Source organism: Bubalus kerabau, chromosome 17 (assembly GCF_029407905.1).
Source record: "Bubalus kerabau isolate K-KA32 ecotype Philippines breed swamp buffalo chromosome 17, PCC_UOA_SB_1v2, whole genome shotgun sequence".
Classification (NCBI taxonomy): domain Eukaryota; kingdom Metazoa; phylum Chordata; class Mammalia; order Artiodactyla; family Bovidae; genus Bubalus; species Bubalus kerabau.
In genome coordinates this window covers 38,647,007-38,662,487 of record NC_073640.1, presented here as the reverse complement: position 1 = coordinate 38,662,487, position 15,481 = coordinate 38,647,007, and the positions used below count along the sequence as shown (strand labels likewise).

General features: G+C 37.0%; 1 protein-coding gene across 2 annotated transcripts in view; it reads right to left on the bottom strand.

The window, feature by feature from the left end:
• The window catches only part of NFATC3 (nuclear factor of activated T cells 3), a 93,827-nt gene extending 78,783 nt beyond the window's left edge, over positions 1–15,044 (bottom strand). The window contains exon 1 of one of the 2 annotated variants that reach the window (XM_055553381.1): positions 14,650–15,044. In XM_055553381.1, coding sequence (XP_055409356.1) covers positions 14,650–14,752 — 103 coding nt within the window. In that variant the 5' untranslated portion in view covers positions 14,753–15,044. The remainder of the gene's footprint in view (positions 1–14,649) is intronic. The other variant, XM_055553380.1, reaches the window with a different exon arrangement.
• Between the last annotated feature and the right edge of the window lie 437 nt (positions 15,045–15,481).

Here is a 15,481-nt window from a genome sequence, read left to right as displayed (position 1 = left end):
ATATTCCCCATGTTGTACAATATATAATTGTAGCTTATTTTCTATCTAATATTTTTTACCTCTCAATGCTCTACCCTTCTAGTGCCCCTCTTCCTTTCCCTCTCTCCACTGTTAACTACTAGTTTCTTCTCTATGAGGTCTGCTTCTTTTTTGTTATATAGGTTAGGCACAATTTCTCAGCTATAATATCAAAAGCATAATCCATAAAGGAACAAATGTCATCAAAACTAAAAACCTCTGCAAAGGACAGTTAATGAAAAGACAAGCCATAGATTAGGAGAAACTCTTGTAAAGCATACATCTGATAAAGACTTGTGTTTAAAAAAAGACTTCTCAAAACTCAACAATAAAAAACAATTTAAAGGATGCAAAGACTTGAACAGACACTTGACCAAAAAATTATACATGGATGATTTAAAAAGATGCTTAATAGTGTAGTCCTTTAGAGGACTATCAATTAAAACCACAATAAGATGTCATTACACACACATCAGAATGGCTCAAAAGGTTAAACACTGTATGACTCAATTTATGTAACATTTTCTACACACATAGACACACAGACAGTGTGCGTAAAAATGGGAACAAGTGTAAAAATGGGAACAAGTGAATAAGTCTGGTGGATTGCAGCAATGTCATTTTCCTGGTCTTGATACTATACTATAGTTTTGCAAGAGTTTATCATTAGAAGAAACTGAGTAAAGGATACTCAGAAACTCCCTCTATTTTTTGCAACACTCTGTGAATCTACAATTATTTTGAAATAAAAAGCTTTTTTAAATATGCAAACGATTTAAATGACACTTCACCAAAAAAGACATACAGATGGCGAAAAAGCACATAAAAAGATGTTCAACAGCATTTAGTCATTAGGGAAATATAAAAAGACAAGGAAATACTACTGTGCACCTGTTAGAACTAAAACTACAATTCAGACATTGGTGAAAATGTGGAAATGTACATTTCCACTGCTAGTAAGGTTTGTGAAATGATACATCCAGTTTGGAAAACAGTTTATCAGTTTCTCAAAAAGTTAAACTTACACCTACGATATGACCAACCACAGATTTAAGGGTAAAGGAAATAAGTGCCCACACGAAGACTTATACATAATGTTCATAAGTTTTATTTGTAAGCCAAAACAATCCAAAAGTCTGTCAAGAGGTGAATAGATAAACAAATTGTGGGATATGCACAGAATGGAAACTATTCTCCAGTAAGAATGACCTACTGATATGCTCACTAACATGGATGAATCTCAAAATAACAATGACAAATGAAAGAAACTAGAACAACAACAACAAACCAAAACTATATACTTCATGATTCCATTTAGATGTTTTCTATAGTGATTTCAGTGGCTGTCTGGGAAAAGGGGAAAGGTGAAGGTGTGGGAATGATGACAAAGCATATAAGGAAATTTTCGGAGGTGATGGATATGTTCACCATCTTTAATGTGATGAAATTTTCATAGGTACACATGTGTCAAAACATATCAAATAGCACAATTCAAATAAATAGTTTATTATTGAAGGAGATCAGAATATGCTATTCCAAAATATGCTACTTTGGCATAAGGATTATTTGAGCTGAAGTCAACTGAAAAATAGCAAACAGGAAAACCTCTCTATCCTCTCTCTCCCTTTCTGCCCAAAAGCTGGGCATAAATTTCCCTTTGTAAAGGTGTTCCCCTCTCCCATATCATGAAGAGAACTACTCTTAACTGCACAACAAATCTTACAAAAACAACATTTATAATACATTTCCTAGTCACCTTCCCATAATGTAAAACCCACCAAAAGTCCAAACCCCCTTTTTACTTTGTCTAGTCTCTTCTCCATATTTTTCCACTCTTTGATAAAACAGTATATAAGCCTCCCAGACTTTGCACAGTGCCTGGTATATTTTATTAAAATAAATCACTTTCCCCCTTCCTACTTCTAAATCTGCTTCTCCTATCACAATTGACCCAAATTAGAAAAAAAGAAATAATCCTAGTCTCTTTCCTCTCTTTATTCAGCTGATACCAGGTCCTTTTGATTGCTTTCCCCTAAATCTATCTCAGCGTCATTCCCAACTTGCCATCTCTACACCTCTGCCCATTATCATTTCTCAGACACAACACTGCTTTTGCCTCCATTCCTGCCTTATTCAGTCCATTATCCGCAGGGTAGCAGAGAGATCTAAGTCATAAATCTGACATTCTTGTCCAGCTTGGAATTCTTTGACAGCTCCCTGTCTTCAGTCTAAAATCCAGCTCCTTAATACAGCACAACAGGCTCTCCTTTTCCAGCCACATCTGGATACTACAGCCTCATCTTCCAACAAGAAAGGACCACACTAACTTGTGTTTTTGGAAGTGGGCCTGAAATGTACTTCCTACCCTATCTAGGCAAATAATCCTATTGGATTCAGCTCAGCTTTAACTTCTGTGACCTCTCCAAGTTAAACTGTCATTTATGCTCTCAGAGGGCCTTCTCTATACCTGTATTACTGCTGTATTTAGTACACATCCACTCCAATAAACTGAATCATATTCATATGTAATAATATTGACACAGTAAGCTATATTAAAAGACTGAACATTTTAGTATATTCACTCAGCTAATGATCTAGAGGTCCCTTCCCACTCAGTTACTCTGAGATCTTATACAACATCCCTGTCTGGTTTCTACTTTCTCTTCCCCATGCATATCCTTCTGTTTTATCTTTTAACAAGTGTTAGTTATTTTTAGACTAGCTTTAAAGAAAAAGGATGAAATAAAATACTTTTAAAAGCATTTATGAAGAATTCCCTTGGGCTCCAGTGGTTAGGACTCTGCACTTTCACTGCCAAGGGCCAAGATTCAATCCCTGGTCAGGGAACTAAGATCCTGCAAGTCACAAGGCAAGACCAAAAGATAGACAGACAGTTAGATAGATATCTACACAGATAGATCAGGTAAATACATAAAGCATGTAAAAAATACTTTACTATGTCTATTTTTAAAAATTGGGATTGGTTTAGAAAGATGGTTCTGATGAATTTATTTGCAAGGCAGCAATGGAGAAACAGACATAGAGAACAGACTTATAGACATGAGAAGAGGAGAGGTATGGAGATGTATGGAGAGAATAACATCAAAGTTTACACTTATCATATGTAAAATAGATAGCCAATGGGAATTTGCTGTATGTCTCAGGGAACTCAAACAGGGGCTCTGTATCAACCTAAAGAGGTGGGATGGGAAGAGAGGCTCAAGAGGGAGGGGACATACATCTATAGCTGATTCATGCTGATGTTTGACAGAAAACAACAAAATTTTGTAAAGCAATTATCCTTCAATTAAAAAATAAATAAAAAATTTTTTAAACTGGGATTGGTTTAACTAGAAGGTTCTTTCCTTATGTTTCTGTATGTCTGCAAGACCATCTGATTCCATTTGTACCATACAAGGAACATGATTTGGTGCCTCATATATGCCATCCACCAGATACCAAGCCCACTAGAAACCTACTAGCCATACTTCATCCTCTTTCCCTGCACTTATATAGGCTCCCCTGTCTACCAGAAGAACTTTAACAAAGCAAGAAACTCAAGTGCCAGTAAAAGTAATTGCAAAGGAAAAGTCTCATCTACATTTTAAAGTTCCTCAACTGCTAGCATACTGTGGATAGAAAAAACAGAGGGTTATTTTGGAGGATCTCAAATCTCCTGCCCCCAGCATCCGTTTCCTCCTAACAGGTTTTCTGCCATGTATCCACTCTTCTCCTGTGCAGCCTTGTACTTCAGGGAAAGCCAATCACCTCCTCAGGCCAAGGGATGGGCCTGGTTGGCTAAGAATAATTCCATTTGTCTTTACTAGTTACTAATTTAGGAAAGGGAATGTAACCCAATTTTGGTCAATGAAATGAGAGGTTATATTTGCTTTAGGCTTCTGGAAAAATCCGTCCTCATGCTTAAAAAGAAGCATGTGAGGTCAGTGTTTGTGTCTCTTCCCCCTCCCTCACCAAATGTCAACCCCAAACATACCTATTTTGCATATGTTTAAACTAGAAAATAAAAAGCACTACTATTTCCTTTAAACAGTGATCAGATGATAAAAAGTCAAAGCAAGTTTCAAAACAATGATCAGTCAACATGTACCAGGTAACATAACAAAAGAACCTTCTTGCTTTTGCTCTGAAAGGAGAGTTCCGGTTAGAGTCATAAGAGTGTATGTAAAAAGAAATAGGTAGTAGACAAAGAGAAGCCCAAAGGCAGTACTGATCTTGGGAGATAAGATTAAGTAGCAGATGGCACACTGATCAAAACATCAAGGCAAAAATGTGTGTCAGCACTAGTGGCTACAGAAGGTAGAGCAGTTTCACTTCAGTTCTAAATTCAACCAAAGAAATAAGTAGTACTGATGTATCTGTTGAAACATTTGAAAGCAAAATGTTTAAATTAAAAAAAAAAAAAAAAAAAACTATCTTAACTACTAATTTAGCATTTTTAAAATTTTGAACTTTTGTCTAATTTAGGTTTAGGATAATTTTCATGACAAATCTAAAAGTGCTTTAAATTTTAAGAGGTGCATAATTGGCCTGCAAAGGCCACAAGCCAGACCCTAATTAGGACAACTTGGGAGAGAATTACCAAAGAGAAAGACGAAATCCTCACTACTTAAAACCTAGAAAGTACGACTTCTCAACCTCCAGATCCATAAGGAAGGAAAGAAATCCAAAAGAGCCAAATTTTGGCCGAGCATGGTTAGCTGCGTGGTACCCTTTATTGGTCTGGCTGTACTACAGCTACCATTTAAAAATGTCTAGGGCAGGCAGGAGTAAGAGGCATTCCTCAAGTGGCCACTCTGAGCCCAAAGCAGAAAGTCTAGTCACAGGAACACAGGTAACTCTGCCTCAGGTACGTTTGATTCCATGTGCTCATCATGAGTCTTGGTTTTACCAAAGGGAAAACTATTTCTGTACTTGAACTCTTTCTGGGGTAGAGAGGCAAGGGAAATACCAGAAAGAGCCCAAGTCAGAAAACCAGGGTTCAAATCCCAACCCTTCTACTTTCTAGAAGGTCAAATCTACCTTCATTTATGCTTCCTCAGGTAAAATGGAAATAGTATCTACCTCTTCAGGTTATCATAAGACTTATAAATAATATATATAAAAATAACTCGCATATAATAGTCCTCAATAATGTTGGGTTAAGTATTTACTTAACACCACATACAAAAAAACAGAAGCTACAAAAATGATGAAAATTACAGGCTAGGCAAAAAAAGTTCAGGATTTTCAAGTAGAAATTAAGCAATTTACTAAAGAAAAACAAAAACTAGGAGCCAGAGATCCCGGGCCTCTGTTTTGTAACTAACTAGTTAAATGACCCTGGACAAGCCCACTTGAACCTACGTTTCCTCTCTTATAAAATGAAACAATAAAATGAGCCTGAAATTATTCTGTCCTTTTTGGCAGTGTCACTCAACTAGCAACGGATATGAATTTAGAACCCAGACCTAGTTCAATACTACCTCAAAATAATGTTTCTAAACTGTCTCACAAAAGAGACTATGAAACAATATGTGGCTGGCAGAGGCAGTTTGGACAAATGGGTAGAAAGAAAGATTTCATACTGGGCCTGAAACGAGATGATATTAATTTATAAAATTAATATTAATAAAGAGAATGTTATATTAATGTATAGAGTAAGGGATATAAAAAAGGTAAAGCACAATGAGGAAAACCAGTTTAGAGGCAGGTTATAGACAGAAGGGGGCAGGAATCAAAGATAATTTTAGCTGTGACTTTTAAAATTGAATTAGGGAATAAAATATGAAGAGAAAACTACATAAATCCAAATAGAAGCTGACCAAGACTTGAGTTAGAACAAAGAGCGGAGAGAAAGGGGGAGATATAACTCATTTTCAGGAAGTGGCAAAATTCAGCAATAAAAATACAGCAATATGCTGTATATAAAATAAAAAGACAGCAATATGCTAATTCAACAAAAAAATAATGTAAATCAGTAGAGCTGATTTACAATGCTGTGCCAATCTTACACCAAAATGACTCAGTGTTACATACATATACATTCTTTTTTAAATATTCTTTTCCATTATGATTGTTCCCAGGAGACTGGATATAGTTATATAGTACAGCCTTGTAGTTTATCCATTCTAAATATAATAGTTTGCATCTATCAACCCCAAATCCCCAGTCCATCCTTCTTCCCTCCTCTCCCCCCTTGACAACCATGACAACCACAATAAAAAATATTTTTTTGTATTGTATTAAAGAACTACAGACATAGGAAATATGGCTTGAATAATAATAACTTGTCAATGACCTACCAGTTTTAATATAATCAGAAATATGAAACCATCTTTTAGAGCTCAGTTTTTCAAACTGAAGGTAGTTATCTATTAGTGAGACATGACCAACAATATTTTAAAATTAACGAAAAAGAAAATATGAAAGTAATGCCAGAATAAAGGTAAATGCTACTTTATTGACACTTCTGTCTCAGTTTTCTCTGTTTAAACAAGTATCTGTTTGCTGGCTCAAAACAAAATTTATTACTCTGCATCATGGCCTAAAGGTTTTGAAACTCTCTATTATAGAAATTTTCAAACATAAAGTAGTGAATACAGTATAATTAGTCCCCATATATTTATCATGTAACTTCAACAATTTCTGAACGTCATTCTTCACTGAACCTTTACTGAAAGGAAGTGAAAACTATAAGGAAATGTTGCTGGCAGAGGAAATATCAAGTTTCCTTAAAATGCTTATACAACAATAAAAAATTAAAAAGTAACTTTTAAAAAATAATTTCATTTATTTATTTACGTTACGCTGGGTCTTCACTATGGTGTGCAGAGCACGCGTGGGCTTCAGTAGTTGTGGTGCACAGGCTTAGTTGCCCCGTGGCATGTGGAATCTTCCTGGACCAGGGATCGAACCTGTGTCCCCTGCATTGGCAGGTGGATTCTTAACCACTGGATTACCAGGGAAGTCCCTAAAAAGTAACATTTAAATACAACTTTCTATATTTTCCCCAAAGACTTTCTTCATATAAAGGACAAGGTTAAAACTTCATATTCCTTTAGAATTCAATATGATTCATAAATGGCAAAACATAAGATATAAATTTCAAATCTTCTTTGCTCTGAAAGGTACACAATCAAAAGAATTTATATGTGCATTATTTTTGTGAATTAATCCCTACTAATTACGTACAGGGCTTCCCTTGTGGCTCAGATGGTAAAGAATCCGCCTGCAATGCAGGAGACCTGGGTTCAATCCCTGGGTTGGGAAGATCCCCTGGAGAAGGGAAAGACTACCCACTAAGATTTAAAATCTAGTCTTAAAATTAAGATCAAGTTATCTAGTTTCATTTCATAATTTAAAACTTTAAGAGATTAACAATACTTAATAAGTATTAGACTGATGGATATAAGCAACATGGTCAAACATTAAAACTTCTTTTCAAACATTAAAAAACTTTTAAATTTCAAGCCATTAAATCATTAAACATTAAGTGACTTTTTCTGATCCCATGTAGTTACTTAGAAAATATTTTAGAAAAACTACTTAGAAAAACTAAAAAATACCTACTCAAAAGCACATCACAAGATCAGTTTCCTTCCTATTTATGTACACCACCAACATCCCACTGCTAATTCTACCCAAAGAGAGAAATGGGTTTTGGAAATCAGACATACCACAACTAGCTTTTGTTAAACCAGTTTTCAAAAAAAGTACATGCCACAGCAAATTCTATCAACTTCACAATGCTACTTTTTAAGTGAATATTTTTCTTATCCTAATAGAGAGCCTTGAAGAGTTTTGTCATTTTAAAACTTTCTATTATGGAAATTTTAAAACATACATAAAAATACAGAATATTATAATGAATTCCCATATATCCATCATCTAGCTTCAACAATTTCTGAATGTCATATTTTTCCTGAATGCTATTTTTTTAATTTAAAAATATTTTTATTTTAAACTAATACTGAAAAATATTTACATTTAAGTATGACTCACAAACTGTCCAATAAAAGTGTTCTGGCCGATGATGTAAAAATGTTTTTAGAAATATTTTTACATGTGACATAAATCAACATTATTAAAAAAAAGTTATAATTTCAAAGCTCACATAATCCTACCTATTTTCAAATTAAACCGCAAAGATGATAAAAATTTAATACAAAATTAAGAAATATAAAAATTTTAAGACACTGAAAATAGATTTTAAAACATTAAAAATCTCACCCACTTCTAAAACATAAGATAAATAGAAACTATACATTTTGTAAGAAAATGAAACCGTCGAGTGACTTTTCCAGTGTACCTGAGATTTTCAGGTTTTCATAAAGACGCACTTCCCTTACACACAGGAATATCAATATGTTAATTAGAACTGTCCCAACAACTAAAGTTCAGCTATCAATTCATAGACAATTCATAGAATATTCTGCTTAAATCTTACAGATCCAATCGTTCCTGTCTTCTCAAGTCCACTGAATTCATGCAAACAGGTGAGACTCATGCTATATAATTTATAAACATTACCAGAAACACTGAAATATATGCAGACTCACGCTATGTATGAGCTAAAATTATGGCTGTTAAAAAAGCTTGCTACTGCTTGTGACTCTCCTAAGCCTCCCTGAACAAATTCACTCCTCTTAAATTCCACTGTTACTTGAACCTCATATGGCATGCCTGGGCAAATTTGATGACTTGGATTTTGTTTTAGAAGCCAGGCTTACTGCCAAGTCTGCTATGTCTACTCCCCTGACCCACTAGAACAGCTTTAGACAACACCTTCCTTATTTATGTTACTGCTGTGAGCAGTCAAACCACTGCTTTCTATCAAATGAGGCTCAACTAACTCAGGTTTCCTATCTCTTAGGAGTAATGCAATTGACTTCAATGTATTCTGGCTTCCTCAATCCCACCTCTTATTTAATATAAAACATCACCATACTGAATCACATACTAAGAAGGAAAGTAAAAGATACATTAAACGTCACAATCAGTAACACAACTCATTATCTTATCTTAATATGTTTTCATTTTATATTAGTATTTATCATTTTTTCTGAAGAACAATGAACTTCACATTTTCTTACCAAAAATGTCTTCATGATCACACTTCATTGAAAAAATAAACTCAGAGCAAGACTCAAAAGCAAAGTCTGGGATATAATTCAGTAAAAATACATACAATAATTTTAGGCAAAGTTCATTGGTTGATACCAAAGGCAAGTCATAATAATAAGTTAATTCTACAACTTATCTTAATATTTCAAATGCCCTTAAATACTTAAGTTTTAGGCCTTACTAGACCCTCCCCGCAGTATCTTGGCAATATACACAATACCCAAATTTTAATTTTTATATTATCTAATAAAATTACTATAGTATTACCTCCGGTAATAGTTTAGAATATATGCCAAAATAACCTTTCTGTACTGGCAAAATCCCACTGACAGAGGAACCTGACAGGTTACAGTCCATGGGGTAGTAAAAGAGTTGGACACAACTGAGCAACTAAAGACTTTTGAGAGTCCCTTGGACTGCAAGGTGATCTAACCAGTCCATCCTAAAGGAGACCAGTCCTGAGTGTTCATTGGAAGGACTGATTTGAAGCTGAAACTCCAATACTTTGGCCACCTGATGTGAAGAGCTGACTCATTGGAAAAGATCCTGATGCTGGGAAAGATTGAAGGCAGGAGAAGTGGACAACAGAGGATGAGATGGTTGGATGTCATCACCGACTCAATGGACGTGAGTTTGGGTAAACTCCGGGAGTTGGTGACGGACAGGGAAGCCTGGCGTGCTGCGGTCCATGGGGTCACAAAGAGTTGGACACAACTGAGCGACTGAACTGAACTGAGCAACTATAAACAACAACAAAAACAATTAGCAAATGGGAAAATCTAAGAAAGCACAGGTATAGCAATGCTCTTACAATGATAAAGTTTTAACAAAACAACTAAAATGTTTTCCTTAATTTTCCCCCATACTCACTAAAACACAGTTATTCACTAATCTCCATCACAAAATTCTGCTAATACCCTCAGGAGTATTGTCTATGTCTATCAGGAAAAATGTCAAGGAAACAGAATATTATTTTTCCAAGTGAAATGGTGAAGCGTTTATCATTGACTCAATCACCAAATACGTATTCTCACTGCATTCAAGTCTAAGGGAAAAGCTGACCGATGGTATGAAAGTAAGGTTCAGCAGTAATCAAATCTTCCTTTATAGTATCTAATGTGCTGTATAAACACACCATTAATTTCTACAGGAAACCATACACGCAACTTCCCTTTTTCATACTGATTTAAATATCCAATTATACTTAGTATGGTTAGTAAAGCAACCATCCTTCACACCATACTGAGTTAGTGACAACCTAATTCAAGTAAGTAGAAAAATGTAATTAAAAGCAAGTGACCTTCAGTGCACATATTTAGTAAGATATGAGAAAGGAGGTAACATTGAAAACAGGAATAGAATTAAAAGGAAAAAATAAAAATATTTAAGACAAATATTCCAACTCATTTAGTAAGGTTTAAAAGACTGGATCTCTCATCTCTCTCTCAATATTTTAGTTTACTATAGAAAAAAGGTCTAGAAAATAGGAGGAAATAAAAAAATAATCAATCATCAATTTTCAGGTGTTTTTTTAAAAATCTTACCATTTTGAAAAAAAATTACCACCACTTACTGAGTATCACTGGACCAAGGACTGTGCTAAGACCTTTAAATACATTATCTCATTTAAAACAAGAGAAACAAAAACAGTACAAATTTTAATAAAAACAAAAAGTGAGAAAATGAAATTATCTAAAAGACAGTAAATTATAAAGAATACATGAATCAGATGTCCAAGCACTAAACAAAGTCAAACACTACAGATTAAAGATTAGGACAATGATCTAGAAAAAGTTCCTCAAATTCATTTTTTAATTTTTATTAAAAAAAAATTTCCCCTCAACTTTATGTGTGAAAAAGCTGCATATTAAAGTGGTATCTGACAAAACTACACTTATCATAAAGTAAATTTCTAACAAAAATACATATTCCATCTACTTCTCTCCTTTTAAAAACGAACAACAGATAAAATACAACACACCTACAGCACACCCTCCTCCCAGTGACTCTCCTCCGGGACTAGAAAGTCCAAGTTTACTAGCGAACAAATCCTAAGAATGAAACTTTAAATCTGAAACATAAAGATTATTACAACATCTAACTAATATATATCAATACACTAAAATAGAGCACCAGAAGCTACCCTTCATGATGGCAAATAATATTAGCAAAATACATTAAACACCAATTTAAAATTCTCTATTTACTCATGAGGTATATCTTCATTTTCAAACTAGGTATTAAGTAAAGGATATGTGAACATAGTATTTTGATTCACTTTTAACTGGAAAAATGTCAAAGTTAACCCTGTCCTCATATTTAAAAAAAAAAAAAAAAAGCTAAAGACTCTAGAATCTTAAATTTTCTTTAATGGAAAAAAATCTCAAAATACCTTGGTAAGTAATAAACTTAAGTCAGTCACAATGTATTGACTTTATCCAGTGTCAAATCATCTAATTTGTATTTTACAAGCATGCTTAGGATATTCACTAAATTCAGCTTCTTGCCTTGTCCTCAGTCTCCATCCACTATCCTCTCCACCTCCAAATATTTTTTAAAATCTTCTGTATGGAAATTTAGATATGACACAAGTACTCTCAAGCCTTTAGAGAGAAGGAAAACCTGGAACCCAAAATGACCAAGATCTGCCGTCTTATGGTATTGACCAATAAAAGTCAAAGAACTAAGACAAGTCTCATAAACTTCCCTTACCACACACAAAAAAGAAAAAACAACTGACTCAAAACTTAAGTGGTACTTTTTCATTAACTGAACAAATACTGGGTGCCTACTATGTTAAAGGCACTGTGCAAAGCATCTATAAACAAGATACCAATATTATCCCTGCCCTTGTGGAATGTTCCACTTCACTAAGGAAGAGAACTCAGACACAAGCAAACTCACTGACACGAGCCAATACTGATCTGAATTCTAGTAAGCAATTTTACTCTCATGGCCCACCTTACTGCATATTATCATCCTAAAAGGATGTTAGTTAATCCACTTAGTCCTTCAAACTACACACTCTTAATTATGTTTAATAAAATGAAACTTTGAACTTCAAAATGAAATTTTGAACTTCCCTGGTGCTCCAGTGACGAAGACTGCACTCCCCATGCAGGGGCCTGAGTTCAATCCTGAGTTAGAGAGCTAGAATCCCATATGCCTCAACTAACACACAGCACAGCCTAATAAATAAATAAATATTTTTTAATGAAAATTAATAGGACAAGTAACTTTGAAACCTTAATTTTGAACATTTAACACATCATTTTCAAAAGAATTTAAAAATTAGCTAGTAGGTGTTCATAGCAGCACTATTTACAACTGCCAAAAAGTAGAAAAAAACTCATGTCCATCAATGAATGAATAGATAAAGAAATCGGAGTAAATATACGATAGAATATAATCCAGTCATAAAAAGGAACAAAATACTGCTATGTTCCATAGCGCGGATGAACCACAAAACACTGCACTAAGTGAAAGAAGCCAGACACTAAAGGTCATATACGTATGATTCCATTTATATAAAATATCCAGACTAGGTAAATCCATAGAGACAGATCCCAGATTAGAGACTGGGCTGCCAGGGACTGGGAGGGGGCAAGGGAGAAAGAAAAGCAACTGCTTAATGGGTTTGGGGATTCCTTTTAGGGTGATGAAAATGTTTTGAAACTAGATAGATGTGGTTGCACAATGCTGTGACTGCACTAAATGCCACTGAATCATTCAATTAAAAATGGTTTGTGTCATGTGTATTTTACCTTAAGTTTTTAAGACTTAAAAAAATAGCTACTAGACTACTTTAAAAGGGACGTTTTGTCAGAAATAAAACTGCTCAAGTTTAACTTTGGGAAAACCAGTTATAATCAAGTTTCAAATCTTAACTTCTAGACCCATTTTGATTTTGACCCATGTCTAAATGTTTTTTAGAGGACTTATGGCAAAAATCATTCCTTAAAAAGCTGTGTTCATAGCTTGTAAATGTTAATGTTTGAGATGTACATACAATTCCAACTACATGATGATTCTCCTTTATTACATGTTTGATTAACATCCTTATGGATCATCTGTTTGGTATGCCATGTTCTCAATCAAGTCTGTGTCCAATAAAAGTTTGCTGACATCATTAACTGTTTATCTTCTCTATAATGAAAATACTCATTCAAACGATGTATTTTTTTTGTTAAACCCCAATAATCTAAGTACAATTCAATGCAACCCTCTCCATAAAAGCCACTTTTCCCGTTTCTACCTCTATCATAAGCTGCACCATTCGGTCAGCCTAGTAGCACAGTTATTTGGGTTATGTGCCTCCATCCCATTTCCCAAGTTCCTTGAGGGGCCTCTCAGTTCTTTCTGCGCCCATCATAACACTACCAAAACACCATCCTGAGCATAACAGGTGCTCAAACGATGTCAATGGAATTGAAAAAGACATCTAACATAAAAAAAAACCTAAGAGAACTGATAACACAATACAAATACTTCGCAGAGATTCTTTATATAATATGTTCTGATATGTTTTTCAGTGCAAGCCTACAGAACAGTTTGTTGAACATCAGTATGAACATTAAGTAATTCACCTAACACCCGGAAAGAATAAAGGGGGATTAGTCTTATCCATTTCCCTTTTGAGGTTCGCTTGCATAAGTAATAGGGAAACTGAACTTAATGAACCACAGTATTCCAAACCAGGTCACAGGAGAGTTCCAAGTCCCCAGCCATCCTGTTTCTATTTCCTGATTGGTCTGACCTCCAAGCATTATGGTGCCCAGCCTTTCACGATCTCCTTTAAACTCAATACAGGATCTCCTTCAAAACATCTTCCGAGGTGAGCTTTTTCTGAAAATAAAAACTGACTTCCAGAACTTTCTAGGAGAATTACGGACAAGGCACCCCACTTTTAAAAATGTTCCGAAACACTCTGCTGCAAAAAAAAAGAAAAGAAAAGAAACCTATTTTTCAGAAAAGTGCCGTTACAGTTACACTTCTAATTAAATGTGAGCCATTAACTTGCACAAGTGGAAATTTAACACTACAGCATTACTCTCCTAGCGAAGTATATTTAAATAGACATGAGCACGAATTTTAGAGAGCTCCTCCACTTCCAGAATGCGCATCTTTCAAATGGAGATTGTTTTTAACACTTAGAATAGATGAAAAACCAAGCCTGCTTACACTTCACAGGGACATTTCCTTCACACCACGCTGGCAAAGCAGCGACAACCAGACGCCACCTGGGCAGCGGCCCCGACCCTCGGCCTCCAAACCCCCGGAGTCCAGGTCCCCACTAGTTTGCTTCCAGCCAAGCCCGCAGCCACTGCCAAGTCGTTGCGACTCACACGCCTCCTCAGCGGTTTAAATCCGCTCTTTACTCACCACACACACACACCCACACACACACGACGTTACCAGACTCGGGACGACCAAGGGACCAGGGAGGGGGCGAGCTCGTGCGAGCGAGAAGAGCTGACGCTCCCCATTCCCGCCCCGCCCGGCACCCACCTGCAGGCCGCGAGCCCGGGGGCGGCGGCGCCGGCGCCCCGTCCTCGCCGAAGACGAGTTTAAAGTCGAGCTCGTCGTGGGCGCCACAGTTTGCAGTAGTCATCGGCGTGGCCCGGGGTGCTGCGGCTCCTCCTCAGGCGGCTGCGGCGGAGGCGGCGGCTCCTCAGCGCCGCTTCATGCCGGGCCGCTCCGGCCAGGAGTTCGCGGCTCCGGAGCAAACTTTCCGGGCGGGGACCGCGACGCCGAGCTTTCCGTTCCGAACTCGAAAACTGGCCGCGCGCCGAGCCGCACCACGAGCCGCCCCCACTGGCAGTCGTCGGTGCCCAAGCTGCCACGGTCGCCTTAGACGATATTCCCCGCCCCCCAACAGCCGCCGCCACCGGCGCGCTCCCGCGCCGTAACGCGCGCCAGGCCCCGCCCCCTACCGCGCGCCCGTCTGACCCGGCAGCCCATAGGCCACTGGCGCCGCGGGCTAGCCCGACGGCCCCGCCCTCTCAACCGGCCTACCGCGTGACTCCCTCTCCCGGAGAAGGAAGCCATGTGATCATGGAGAGTCGGGTAGTCCTGCTACCTCTTGGGAGTTGTAGTTTGGCCTCTACTCCATCACCTCCAGACCTGGTACCAGGTGTGGGGTCCATAGCCCTCTAATTAGATTGAGGGGCCCACTACCAGCCAACCAGAGATCCCCTTCCTTCTTGGGTGGAGCCCTAGCTGGGGAAGGGGCGCTAAGAGCCTTGGGGTTAAGGGTGCGGTGATTGGCGGCTGCAGAGTTACTTCTGCTGGCTGAGTTTTGGGAAAGCAACAGCGCTCGAGAGGGTTATGTGGCTATCAG